Genomic DNA, 14348 nt, shown 5'->3' with positions numbered 1-14348 from the left:
TGTGGAATCACCATCCACAGATCCTTAGTCTCAAGAGTTTTTGTGCACAAATAGTTTTACTATTACCACTGACTAACTTTAAACATTATACATTTTAAAATGATCTCAGTATCATAAATCAAAACTAGTGAAATAAATGGATATTTACCATAGCTTTTAGCTTCTAAAAATGTAAAAAAAGAAAAATAGAAATAAGGGATTCCAAAACCAGAAAAATTCGTGTTAAAAAAAGCACCATAAATCTCTAGGTCATACCAGTCTGCCTTGAATCTTTTAAGTGCAGAGCTAACAGCCCTCTGCACAGTGATCCAAACTGCTGCTACTAGATGCCGTGCTCACCTTTAGCTGCTTTAGGCTGTAGATGTGGACGCCAGCACTGGTACCTGATGCAGCCAGCCAACTCCCATCGGGGCTGACTGCGAGAAGACACATGGACTCTACGGTCCCTGTGAAGGCAGAAGAAGTGAAGTCTCAGAACTGCCCAGTGTTCACTGCCAGTCCTTCCCGAAGAGGACGGCAAAAGCCAATAAAATCCTCGGGATTTTAAATTTCTTGATAGTTTTGCAAATAGCTTCTACACAGTAACCTACTAAACACTTTTTTCACTTAATTACCTATCTCTCACGTAAAGCAGATCCAGAGAGATAAAGCTGAAGGCTGGTTCAGGCCTGAGTAAGAAATCTCCTATTATAATGGAGAATCACGGTATCATCTTTCATTAAAACCTATCACTTAAAACTAATTGCTTCCAACTCCTTTCCTACCAAATGGTTTTCAAAGTTATGGACAAACAGCCAGCTCAGAGGACTTGAAGCCTACCTTAATTTACTGGGTACCTGCTGTGCATTTAGCACAAGGGGAAGATGGAGCCCAGGAGCCATCTCTGTCATCTGAGGACTTTAAACCAATCTGGCAATAGAAAGACTCAGTGGGGGAAAAAAAATCAAATACGTGCTGCACATAACACCCCCGACAAGAAAGCTTTATAACAAGCCATAAACTAGATGCTACAGGATAGACGGGAATGGGTCAGAAAGGATGGAGGCCATGGTGGAGAACAGCACAAGCTAAATAAATGACAAGGAGTGGAATTCACAGGTCTGAGCTGTAAAACCAGCTGTAATACAAGAGGGATGAGATGAGAGAGAAGGAAAAAAGTTACATGCAGAATGCAGAACCTGACTTTAAGACGTGCTAAATACAAGATAGAAAGTCAAGATTTTGTAATGCCTAATAAAAATACATACATTGGCAGTAGTTGTTGAGTGTGTGAATGTGCTTTTTTATTAAAGAGCTCTGGTGGTGCAGTACACTACACAATACGTACAAGCGCTCAACAAATACTGTCAATGGAACTAATGTGACTCCTGTAACATGAGGTTTCTTCTCCTGCTGTTTCCGGAGCAACTTATGGAGACTGAGTGTTTGAGAGAGTTGACCTTCCAGTCTAATGGGGTCTAAATGACTACACTCCTGGACAAGGGACAAGAGAAGAGGACCACAGGGAGTTTCCTAAGAACTACAGAAGAGATCAGCTTAAGCCGGGTACTAAGTCTGCAACAGTTAACTGAACAATAGTCAGTGCACACATACACACTCATCCACACGTAACTCAAGTTCTCAAAGATTTAAAAGAACACAATAATAAAACTGCATGTATAAGGATATCTTCATCTTTATAAAAACAAGAAAACAAAAATGTTCACAAAATACCTAACATACAGGCATGGAGGGATGGACACAGGGAAGAGGTAATTACCGGGAGGAAGTGGGAGGGGAGCTGTTGCATTGTGGTAAATTGTGGTCAATGTCATGAGACCAAACGTATGTGAACTGCAGTATGGAAAGTGAATTTGCTCTGTAAATCTTCACCCAAATCACAACATACATACATACATACATACATAAATAAGGGGAAAAAAATTACCTAACATACAAAGATCAAAATATTAATGGTAATTATTGCTGGGTGTCAGGATTCAAATGATTTTAACTTTCATCTTGCTCTGCTAACAACACTTTAGGATGATGAAACGTCTTTGGTCCCAAATATGGAATCAAAAATCCGGTGAGAAAAGAGTAGGTGTGAGGAACGTTTCAGACCTCATCAAGTGTCTTCATTGCCAGAGATCTCCTCCCACTTTAAATTGCAAACATGTGAGTGAGTATGTATTTGCAGGGTGGGGAAGAGCATTAGTGAAGCCAGTACGATGAGCTTTAAAGTGGGAAAAACGGATACATCTTAGACACAGACATCCTTCTCCCACAGCCAGTTACCAACTCCTACCTGATGGGGGCTGGAAAGTATGCAGGTGCTTGAAGTGTCCTTCTGACAGCTGGATGATATGCAGAGATCCTTGATTTGATGCCACAAAGAGTTTGGCGGAGTCTTCAGAAAACAAAATCTGAAGGGCAGAGCGAAGGAATGCTGGCATTTTGGGAACCTTCAGGACAACCAATAGTAAAAGCCAGTAAGTGAGAGAAGTTAGACTGAAAGTCTATCAAAAACCATTCCAGCTACCAGGCTTCAATTACATTAATGCTGTCTGTCTCTAAGCAAGCCAACAGACCAAGGGCCCAGAACACTGAGTGCCCATTGTACCCTATATACCTCCCTTCTCATCTCTTCAGTAAATACTATATTCTCTATCATGTAAATAATTCAGTCCCATGTGAAACCAGTACGCAGGAATGTCTAACTTTACTGCTACTTTCTGGCATTTCCCTACTCCTTGATAATTATAAGTCAAAAGAGAAATAATACCCTTCTGTAAGAACTGTCTCCATACAGCCTCATTTCCTATATACATTCCCGTTTCTCCCAAAAATCACACACTTAAGTTTCTTCTTGTTCAGCCAGACATTGGGCTATCACTTACTCTTTGGAGGCTTACGTTGTCATGTTCATAACTCAACCGGTAGAGAAAAAACCGAGAGGCTGTAGAATAGGCTATCCAACTTCCACAAGGAGAGATACTGCTGCAAATAATGTTCTCAGGACCCTGGCAATGAGAAGAATCAAGACGAACATTCAAGCAAAACCTTATACCAGCGCTTCAAATTAAGTCATTCTGGTTCGACCACGTTAAGAATTTGCATTTGTACCCCAGATACACTGAATCAGAATACACATTTTAACAAGATCCCCAGATGACTAAAATGTAGGTTCTGATTCAACATATCTAGGTTGGAAATGCAAGTTCTCAGTAGGGGTTGAACTGGAATGAATGTGTTTGAGGCCTTGCTTTACACTGACACAAGTGACTATGACATCAATCCTCAAGCTCTTACCAGTCTAGACATAGCCACAAACACCTACACACCATCCTGACACTCATGCTGTGTGTCACTACGATTTCTTTAGAGGCAGAGCACCTATATGGTGTGGCTTTGATTTCCTAAACAAGAATCACCCACCCACTGCCATCAAGTCGATTCTGACTCATAGCAACCTTATACAGGGCAGAGTAGAAGTGGTTTCTAAGGCTGTAAATCTTTACGGAAGCAGACTGCCACATCTTTCTCCTGCAGAGTAGCTGGTGGGTTCAAACCACTGACCTTTGAGTTCACAGCCAAATGCTTTAACCACTGTGCAACCAGTGCTTGCTCCTTAAAACAAGAATGTAAGTCTATGAATACTGCACACATCTCAACTCTTTTGAGTACCACATACATAGCCTCACACTAAACCTCAACCTTAGAAATCTGACCAGGGAGACATTAATGCAAAAAAGCTTTGGACAGTATAAGACTGATTTTCAATGACAACCTGCTTGAAAGGCCTTTAGAAATAGTGAAACTTCAGAACAGAGGAGAAGAAAAGTTCAATATAACATTTACATAATTAAAAAATGAACCCTCACAAAATGATGTCTAAATGTACGCATGTGCACGCACATACACATAAACACACTCCGTCTTTCTCTCACAGGAAAAGATTAGGTAGGACATACAACTAATCTATTAACAATTTTAGAGGAGGAGACCAGAATTAAAGAGGTGGTCAAGTATATAAAACACTGGTATTGTGTGAATTCTTTATAGTGTGACTGTGGTCACAAATATTTGTAAAATTAAAACTTAGAGAAAGATTTAAACCAGTTCATACTGTATATTCTCATTAATGGGCAGAAATTTTTTCTGGAAGGATATACAAGAAACTGGTAGTAATTAACTCTGGATAGTGGAATTAGGGATATGGGGCAAAAGGGAGACTCATTTTCCATGGTATACCCTTTTGCATTGTTTGAATTTTTTAATACATGCATATTATTTTTATAATATCAAAAGAAGAAAATAAATTTCCTGTATTCATTCATCCAGCGAATTCAGAATACCCAACTTTACAATCATAGGAAACTGACATGGCACTTCATTCACGGAGTCTTCAAATTTTCAAAGCTTATGACGTTAACTAAGTAATTCTCAAAATGGAGAATGGGCAAAAAGTTCTGGATTTCAGAGCGTGAGTACGCAGTAGTTAAACCTCCTCACCTTAGTCTTGAGCTGCAGTAAATGATCCGCATTTTTCGAAAGTGGAAGGATATCCCCATTCTTTCCTGGAACAAGAAATTTCCCTAAGGCTTTTCTTATCAAGTCAAGTACCCCACCCCCCAATGTTTGACAGACCAGACCACGAATTCTTCCAGGCTACACAGCACAGCCAGGCAGGCAATGAGTTTGTGTGGCCCACATTTTAAATTCATTTGCTCATTTTAGAACCTAATGCTAAACCTTCTGATCTACTAAAAACAATGGGACCCAAACTCTTCCTTAACATTCATACAAAAGGCCCCTAGGGTGACATTCCGTAAGATCTGTGTAACATTTCTCATGCAGCACCATCATTAGCCAACAATTTATTCATGCCAGCTTTTGAAAAAGCCTGTTTTCATCCGTCAAGTGAGGGCTAACTATGGGTCCACAATGCTGTCCACAACTACATCTCACAGTGCACCACGTACAGATGTCCCAGTGTCCTGCTAAAGAGCCAAACTCTCTGAATGTGGTGGTTAAGGTTGCGTGTCAACCTGGCTGGGCCTGGTTGAGGGGCTGGGCAGCTGGTGGTAGTTATTCCCAATGATGAGAGTGGCAATCAACTCCATGGTGGGATCTACCACAAGCTGCTGAGTAGCTGTAGTAGGGATGTGTTCTGCTTCCTGTATATAAGCAGCAGCCTTGGGAATGGTCTCTAGCTTATGGCACGCTTGAACTCTGCATATAGCCCAGTCGTTGTTCAGCAGCCTGCCATGCTCTGCCAATCTTAGGACTTTCAATGGACTTTAATTAGTGGCCTGCCATGTTGTTCAGTAACATTGGGACTGTGTCCTTCTACTTATCAACCTTGGGTTTGTCAGCCTCAGCAGCCAGCAGCTGTCTGAATGAAGAAAAGCCTCTAGCTTCAGTGGGCCGGGAGCAGGAGGCACAGCTGAAGCCCAAGGTTAAGGGGCTTTCACCAGTTCCTAGAGCCTGGCACTACGAACTTGGACTTAAAGCCTCCAAACTGTGGGAGAATAAACTCCTATTTGTCAAAGTCATCCCATTTGTGGTCCATTCCTGTCAGAGTGGCACTAGGCAACCAAAACACTGAATAGTTTGTTTCTAGCTGGGGGAAAAAAACATAAGCTCCAATGGATACAGAAAAATCAACTTCTATTTTCCCATAACCAGAATTTCAACTATAATTTTGATTTTTGGCTTTTCTCTTCAGTGTTCTCATTGGAAAAAAACTTTCTCCCATCTGACCTGTTGCAACTGTGGATCCTAGTCGCCAAAGCTCCAAGTGATGAGCAAACTGGAAGAGGAGAAGCTGCCTCTTCTTAGAACAGGAAATGAGACGCCGCTGTATGCAAGAATGAAAGTGATGAGCCTGGGTCATGTACTGCCTCGTACTAGATACAGCAGCAACACCCTGTGACATTCTTTACTGTTGAAATCCACTGCCTTGATAAATACTTCTAATGTGCTACTAGGAGCTCTGGTAGCATAGTGCCTAAGGCAACTGACTGCTAACCAGAAGGCTGGTGGTTCAAACCCACCAGCCGCTCCTCGGAAGGAAGGTGGGGCAATCTACTTCTGTAGTGATACTGCCTCAGAAACCCAAGGAGGGGTCCCTATGAGTCAGGTCTGACTCGATGGCACATAACAACAACAACAACGTGCTACTATATGCCAGACACTGGCCTAGGACCTAAGAAGATAACCGTGAATAAAAACATAGCTGCTGCTGTCAAGAAGTTTATAGTGTAAAGGCGTGGCAAAGAATTAAACATAATTCTGAAAATACAACACTACAGTGTGCTAAGAATTTTAACAAGGTTAAGCACAGTGTGTAAAGAAAAAACACAGAAGACTCAGCCTTGTTGGGGTCAAGATAAGAGCCCTAGGCCCTGGTAAAAACTACTCAGACAAGGAAGGTATAGGGCAGGACATCCCAAACAGAGAGATGGCCTGTGAAATGGCTCAAAGGTAAAAGAACATGAAGGAATTAAGAGTCTTTCATTGTGGCTAGCCTGAGTGGGGGTGGGAAGGGTAGTACTTCCATGTATATGGGAGGAGAGGTGAGAGAAGCAGCTGAAGACCAGGGCCATGCAAAGGAATTAGGTCGTTATGCTGGAGGCAACAGGACCTGTAAACATGGAGTGATGAACAAAGTTGCTTTTTAAACAGATAAGTGGAGAACAAACTAGAATGACATAAAAATAAATAAAAGGAGATCACTAGGGAGCTACTGTGATGACACCAGATGAGAAAAGGTACTGATTCAAACAAGAATAATGGCAGTGGAGACAAAGGGAAAGACACAAGGAATATGCAGATTTAATAAGGTTTATTGATTGAATGCAATGTTGAAAAATATGGAGGGTGCAGAGGGGCCTCTAGCTTGGGAAGGCAATACCTGTAGCACAGATTTTCTGGATCCTATCCAGAAAAAAAAAAGCCCAATCTTAAAAAGCAAAATAATACAAACAAATAAATAAACCTACTTCCCATACCACACAACTATCTGGAAAAGGGAGGGATTTGTGCAGAAACTGAATTGGACATGCTGCTATAACCCTTTTGCCCCTGTAAGTATCTCTCTTCTTCTTCTTTTAATTTTGATTGTGATTTGGGTGAAAGTTTACAGAGCAAATTCATTTTCCATACAGCAGTTCATACACATTGCATCTCATGACACTGACTGCAATTCCCCAAAATGTAACAGCTCTTCCCACTTCCTCCCCATAGTTACCTCTTCTGCGTGTCCTTCCCTTCCATGCACTCCCGCCCCAGCTATTTCCATTTCCCTGTGCAAACACTACCCTTCTGTTCTCCCTTGACTGATCGCTCCAAGCAATGTATCCACCTGATGTAAATGTTCACTCCATATACCTATTATTTTGCTGGAAGCCACAGGAGTAAGTTCAGTTCCAGACCTGAAAGATAACTAGGGGCCACAGTCTTAGGGTCTCACCAGGCTCTATCAGACCAGCAAACTTGGTCTTTTTTTATTCTTTCATGATTTTGAGTTTTGTTACACATTGTTTTCTCACTCTATCCAGGATCTCCTGCACTGAATCCTTTTTTGAGTGATTGACAGTGGTAGCCAGGCACCTCATTCTGCTAATCTCATGGTCATATAGGCTGAGGATCATATGGTCCACTAGTCCCTCGGACTAAATGTTTCCATAAGTCTTTGGTTTTCTTCATTCTTCTCTGCTCTGGATGAAGAAAGATCCATCACTGCCTCTAGATGGCCGCGTGCAAGCTTTTAAGAGACCAGTCTACTACTCACTAAACTAGGATGTAGAACAATGTTTTTATGTAGTATTCTATGCCATTTGAGCTTGATGTCCCCTGTGACCATGATCCCCACAGATCCAATTACTCACTCTTTCTGGGTAGCTGGCTGTGGCCAAGAAGCCAGCACAACCTGGCCCCTTGTCAGCTCTACTATACACCCAGGCATTCCCCTGTAAGTATGTTTCAGAAATGGAAGAGTGAAGAAAGTAGCTACAGACAATTCTCTGAATTTGCCCAGGAAACGTTAACTGTGCTCAGTCTGGTGGGCCAAGGGAAGAAGGGGGATGACGAGGGGTGGGAGAGGGCACAATGATACTTACATGAGGGAAGGTGATTTTTCGAAGAGCTGCATCGTAATTTTTTACCTCCACCTTCTCCATGAGAGGACGAATAACTAAGTGGGTGTCAGTGCCTGGTATGGAGAGGAGGGGAGAAGGCGTCCAGAATTAGAACAAACCCTGCCTGAAAATAACCCAAGCTGGCAGAGAGAAGGAACAGCCTCCCTGAGAGGGCACCCACCTCCAGAGATGAGTGCTGTTGGGCTGTGGGCCACGGTACGCACATCGTGAGTGTGATGCTGGAATGGCTTTGTCCGTACCCACTGCTTCTCGTTGCTGTTGGAAGTCACAGAGACCAGCTGAAAATGGAATACTGTCCCCTCGGCTGTGCCCACCACGAAACTGTCTTCTTGCTGAGAAATTAAATCATTAAGGAGGTACATTTAAGCAAAACAGGGCCTAGATGGAAAAGTATTCTGAGGCTTTCCATGTGGGCAGCTTAGAGGAAAATACCTTTTCCCCAAATTAGAAAGTAGGTTACAGGGGTCTTTTTCCTTCAGAAGCTATTACTTAATTAAGCTTATTAATTCCACTAGAGGAACAAGCCCAAACATAGATAACAGTACGCCCCCTACTGACAAAATTTACCACATGAATCTCAAACTGTAATAAGGGCTTTCGTACATACCAACCACCAAAAAACCCCCCAAGACCATTACAACACATAGCAATCCCATAGGACATTTTAGAACTGCCCTAATGAGCTTCTAAGGCTGTAATCTTTACAGAAGCAGACTGTCAGGTCTTTCTACGATAGGAGTGGCTGGTGGGTACGAATTGCTGACCCTTCTGTTAACAGCCAAACAGTGTAACTGCTGCATCACCAAAGTTATATACAAACTGTTGTTGTTGTTATTGTTATTTGCCGTCGAGTCGGCCCCGACTCATAGCGACCCCTCCTTGGGTTTCCGAGGCAGTATCACTATGGAAATAGGATTGCCCAACCTTCCTTCCGAGGAGTGGCTGATGGGTTTGAACCGCCAGCCTTCTGGTTAGCAGTCAAGTGCCTTAGGCACTATGCTACCAGAGCTATATACAAACTAGACCCTATTAAAACAGTAACAAAAAAAAAAAATTTAGGAATGCCTTTAACAGGAAATGTGACAGATTTTTATGAAAAAAATCTAAACTATTCTAAAGGACATAAAAGAAAAGCACACTATGCTCTGGAATGAGAATATTTAACATCATAAAGACATTAATTAACAACAAGGAAATGTGTAAGTTTTACATAATCCAATAAAAAATCCCCACAGTCCTTTACTTAGAACTAGATAAGGTATTTCTTAAATTCATATAGAAAAGTAAATAACTGAAATTATAAAAGAATCAGAAAAACATAAGGAAAGATTCTCCTATAAATTCAGTGTGGAAAAGCGCCTTGATTCAAAATCAGACACCATAAAAGATGGATAAATTCAGCTGCTTACACACACACACAAACACACACACACACACAAATTCCACAAGATACTTCAAAAAAAGATAAACTGGGGAAAAATATTTGCAATTTATAATAGCACAAAGGGTAAATCTCCCTAAAATAGATTCCCATGAAAAAGACTAGCAATTCAATAAAAAATGAAAAGATGTTAACATGATTCACAGAAAATAACTCTTTAAATATAAGAAAAGGTTCTCATCTTACATCAAGAAAAGTACAAATTGAAAAACTATGCTGAGACCTTCCTTTCTCCCAACCAAACTCCAAACAGTGCTCTAACAGCGGTGGGAGGGGAAGGGACACACATTAACTTGGGTGAAGAGGAAAGCAGTACAAAATAAGTGTGAGGTCAACACAAAATAATCACAGCAGAGGAAGACACTGGGATGAACAGTCAAGTTAAGGGCAACAGAGGTATTACATACATAATCCTACAATACCAATAATCTACGAGTGGATACACAAGACACGTAAGCTGAACGAGTGTGAGAAGGTGAATGGGACTACACCCACAAAGTGTGATAGAAAATATTTCCACCTACTTATTTATAATGCTACAAATATATCTATGAATATAATAGAGCATATGAGAAGGAAAACTATGAAAATTTCTTAGCCATAATCAAACACCCTGAGGGAATGAGTCGCTGTGCCTGGGGGCTCAGGATCACAGCGCTGGAGGACATCAAGGTCAACTGGCCCAACAGCCTACAACAATGCTCTACATCCTACTCCGGTGAGTAGCAAATGGGTATTAAAAGCTTGTGAATACCTATCTAAGGTTCAACTCTTGATCTCTCTCCCCCTTGGCAAAGAAGAGTGAAGAAAATTAAAGATGCATGGAAATAGTTAGTCCAAAGGACTAACTGGACCACACAAGCCTCAGCCTCCAAGACCCTGGGACCAGAAGAACTAGATGATGCCTGGCTCCTACCACTGACTGCTCTGAGAGGGATCACACCTGAAGGTCCTGGATAGAGAGAAAAATGTGGAACAAAACTCAAAAAAATAAAAAAGACCAGGCTTACTGGCCCAGAGACTAGTGGAACCACCAAGACTCTAAGTCTTAGTTACCCTTCAAACCTGGAACTGAACTCACCCTCGTGGCTCAATTTCGGCCAAACAACAGACCAGTCTATAAGGCAAACAGTAACACCAGGGAGATGTGCATCCTTAGAATCAACCACTGTAGATCAAATGGGCAGCATTTGCCCAAGGACAAAGCTCAGGAGGCAGGAAGGGATAAGAAAGGAGTTAGAATGGCAATAAGAAAGCCAAGGAGGCAGTGGGATGAATGATGTTTTACGGTGGGGATTGCAATCAAAGGCATGGAACAAACTACGTATGAATTCCTGAACGGAAAACTAATTTGTTCTGTAAATCTTCACCAAAATCACAATGAAAAGTTACAAAAAAAGAAGGAAAAATAGGTCCACAAAGAAGGCACTCTAACAGTGATCTAGGTGCTTGGCACAGAGAAACTTCTGCTCAGCTGCAAGACAAACTCCATTTTGTTCAGCCCAAAAAATTAACAGGCATTCAAGCCGAGTTTACCTAAGGGAGTTAATCCACACTGATTCGTAGAAGGTACGAGAGGAGACAAAACTGCAGCTAATCTCAGAAAGAATGTTTTTGCACAAACGGTCTCTATCCTTGAAAGAAAAGTAAAACCATTTCTGTAAACTGTGTAGGCAAGCTGTAGGCCAGAATGTCTACAGATTAGCTAACATGACTTACAGTTACTAATATATGACTAATGGTTACTCTTTTCCTTAACTTCTCTTAAAGACCTCCTCATTTTCTGTACGTTAGAGCAACGGGTAATTTTACAAATTGTTGCCCAACTTTAGTTATAATATTCCTTTCATAAATTTACTTTCATGTTAAAAAAAAAAAAAAAAAAAGGAAGTGCTGTACCAACCATTGGCAAGACTGGGGAATTAGACACACATGGCTGGAGAGAGGTTAAAATGGTACACCTGCAGGCAAGGGCAATGTGGAAATACCATAGCTATCAAGATTACATATACATCTGCAATCCAACATGTACAAATCGTACTACAGCATTATTTACAATAATCAGACTGAATAACCTTAGCAGTCACTAATATTATGGGCCATTACATAAAACCATTATAAATCCATCGAACAGAATACTATACAGCTAGAAAAATAAGGAAAATATTAACAAGATGGTTGAGTGGGGAAAAAAAAAAGGTGTAGCACAATGTCATGCTTGATCATACAGACAAAGATTTATGTAAGAATATGCAAGGAAATCATTAATGACAGATATATAGGAAAGAGTTCAAGAAGTGAGGCAAGGGTGAGAGGGAGACTTTTTCTTTTGTAGGATTCCAGGTTTACTTTCTTTTAAACTTCTCATTGTGATTTGGGTGAAGGTTTACAGAGCAAATCAATTTTGCATTCAAAAATTCATGCACATTTGTTTTCATGTCATTTATTGCAATATACTCACTGTAACATTACTCATCTCACTTCCTCCCTGTATTTCTCATTTCCATTCCTACTTCTTTCCTAACCTTCCTGCCCTCTGAACTGTGTTCTTGGGCAAATGATGGCTTTTTGATCTCAAATGGATGACTGTTCAAGAGGGAGAATTTTTATTGTACAGTTGACACTTTGTATTTATGAACAGAAAATATTTGTTGGGAAAAATAAAGTAAGGGTTAAAGCAATCCCTCAAAGGCTAAGAGAAAGTATAAGTACTATTTACATAGCATTTACATGGTATTAGATTTTACAAATAATCTAGAGGTTTAAAGTATATGAAAGAATGGGCATAAGAAATATGCAAATATTATGCCATTTTACATAAGGGACTTAAGCATCCATGGATTTTAGTCTCTGTGGGAAATACTAGAACCAATACCCCATGAAGACTGAGGGAGGACTGCATAGTTTGTATTTTTAAACCACATGAATGTTATACTATTCAAAAAAATAAATACATGTTTTCTAATGGGAATAGGAAAAACAGGTGAATTCTTTTTTTAATGCATTTTATTGAAATGTAATTTATGCACAGTGAAATACACAAAACTAAAGTGACATGGGTCAAAGCATTTTCCCTTCCCACCCCACTAGTGTTCCCTTCACTCCCCTCCTACCCCTGGTAACCAGCAAAGAAAGTTTCCTTTCATATATAAACCTTTCCTTGACTTTTTACAATGAACTAATTACTATATTTGTCCTCCTGTGATTGACTGATTTCACTCAGCATATTCTCCACGTTTATCCATGTTATGGAGTGTTTTGCAGATTCGACATTATTATTTAGTGCTGCATAGTATTCCATGTGTACACAGACCATAATTTGGTTATCCCTTCTTCTGTTGATAGGCATGTAGGTTGCTTCCATTTGTTTGCTATTGTAAATAGTGCTGCGATGAACATGGGTATGCATATATCTGTTCTTGTCCTGGCTCTCACTTCTTCAGGATATACACCTAGTGATGGGATTGCTGGGTCAAATGGTATTTCTAATTCCAGCTTTTTGAGGAATAAATCCTGGAATATCCTCTTTGGTGAAGTGTCTATTCATGTCTCTGCTCATTTTTTAATCGGATTGTTAATCTTTTTGTTGTTGAGGTGTTAAAGAGTTTCCTATAAATTTTAGAGATAAGTCTCTTGTTAGATATGTAACTATTGACAAGTATGAATTTGTTGCTGTCATTTTGTTAGGTGCTTTTTCATGGTGTTGATTTCTTTGTTCCATATAATTCTCTGTGCTGAACTGGTTTTGTTTATGAATTGTGTTATCACTTCCTTCATTGCTAACTGCTTTTGTGTTTGCTAAATATTTGTGCTGGTCCTTTTTTTTAATTTTGATGTAATGGTTTATCATTTTTCCCTTTTTAAAATGCATTTTATTGAAATATAATTTATTTACAGTGAAATACACAAAACTAAAGTGTATTTTAGTTTGACATGGGTCAAAGCATTTTTCCTTCCCACCCCTGGCAACCAACAAAGAAAGTTTCCCTCCATATATAAACCTTTCCTTGACCCTCCACAACAATGAACTAATACTATATCTGTCCTTCTGTTGATTGACCTTTTTCACTCAGCATAATGTCCTCCAAGTTCATCCATATTATGCAGTGTCTGGCAGACTCTACATTATTCTTCAGTGCTCCATAGCATTCCATTATGTGTACGTACCATAGTTTGGTCATCCACTCTTCCACTGATGGGCATGTAGGTTGTTTTCATCTTTTTGCTATTGTACATAGTGCTGTGATGAACATGAGTGTGCATATATCTGTTTCTGTCCTGGCTCTCACCTCTCTAGAATATACACCTAATAATAGGATTGCTGGGTCAAATGGTATCTCCAATTCCAGCTTTCTAAGGAATCGCCTTATTGCTTTCCACAGCGGCTGTATCACTTCACAGTCCCACCAGCAGTGTATGAATCCCAATCTCTCCACATGCCTGCCAGCATTTTTTGTTCTTTTCTGTCTTGTTGAACCTTGACATCAGTGCGGGGTGAGACAGTACCTTGTTGTTTTGATTTGCATCTCTCTGATGGCCAATGATTGTGAGCATTTCTTCATGTATTAGCTGGCCTTCTCAATATCCTCCTTGGTGAAGTGTCCATTCATGTATTCTTCCCATTTTTCAATTGGATTGTTAATTCCTCTGGTGTTGAGGCATTGGAGTTTTCCATAAATCTTAAAGATAAGTCCCTTGCCAGATAGGTAATTATTGGCAAATAAGAATTTATTTTTTTATTTGTTTATTTATTTTTTTTTATT

General features: G+C 40.2%; 1 protein-coding gene across 1 annotated transcript in view; it reads right to left on the bottom strand.

The window, feature by feature from the left end:
- The window catches only part of UTP4 (UTP4 small subunit processome component), a 38102-nt gene that overhangs the window by 6601 nt on the left and 17153 nt on the right, over nucleotides 1–14348 (bottom strand). The window contains exons 6-12 of the mRNA XM_007940299.2: nucleotides 8305–8476; nucleotides 8106–8197; nucleotides 5746–5842; nucleotides 4495–4559; nucleotides 2880–3002; nucleotides 2288–2444; nucleotides 340–446 (exon numbers count right to left, since the gene is read on the bottom strand). Coding sequence (XP_007938490.1) covers nucleotides 340–446; nucleotides 2288–2444; nucleotides 2880–3002; nucleotides 4495–4559; nucleotides 5746–5842; nucleotides 8106–8197; nucleotides 8305–8476 — 813 coding nt within the window. The remainder of the gene's footprint in view (nucleotides 1–339; nucleotides 447–2287; nucleotides 2445–2879; nucleotides 3003–4494; nucleotides 4560–5745; nucleotides 5843–8105; nucleotides 8198–8304; nucleotides 8477–14348) is intronic.

This window comes from Orycteropus afer, unplaced genomic scaffold, assembly GCF_000298275.1.
Source record: "Orycteropus afer afer isolate SDZICR_OR568_19922 unplaced genomic scaffold, OryAfe1.0 scaffold00067, whole genome shotgun sequence".
NCBI lineage: Eukaryota > Metazoa > Chordata > Mammalia > Tubulidentata > Orycteropodidae > Orycteropus > Orycteropus afer.
The sequence above is the reverse complement of the archived record's forward strand: the minus strand, read 5'-3'. Positions and strand labels throughout refer to the sequence as shown.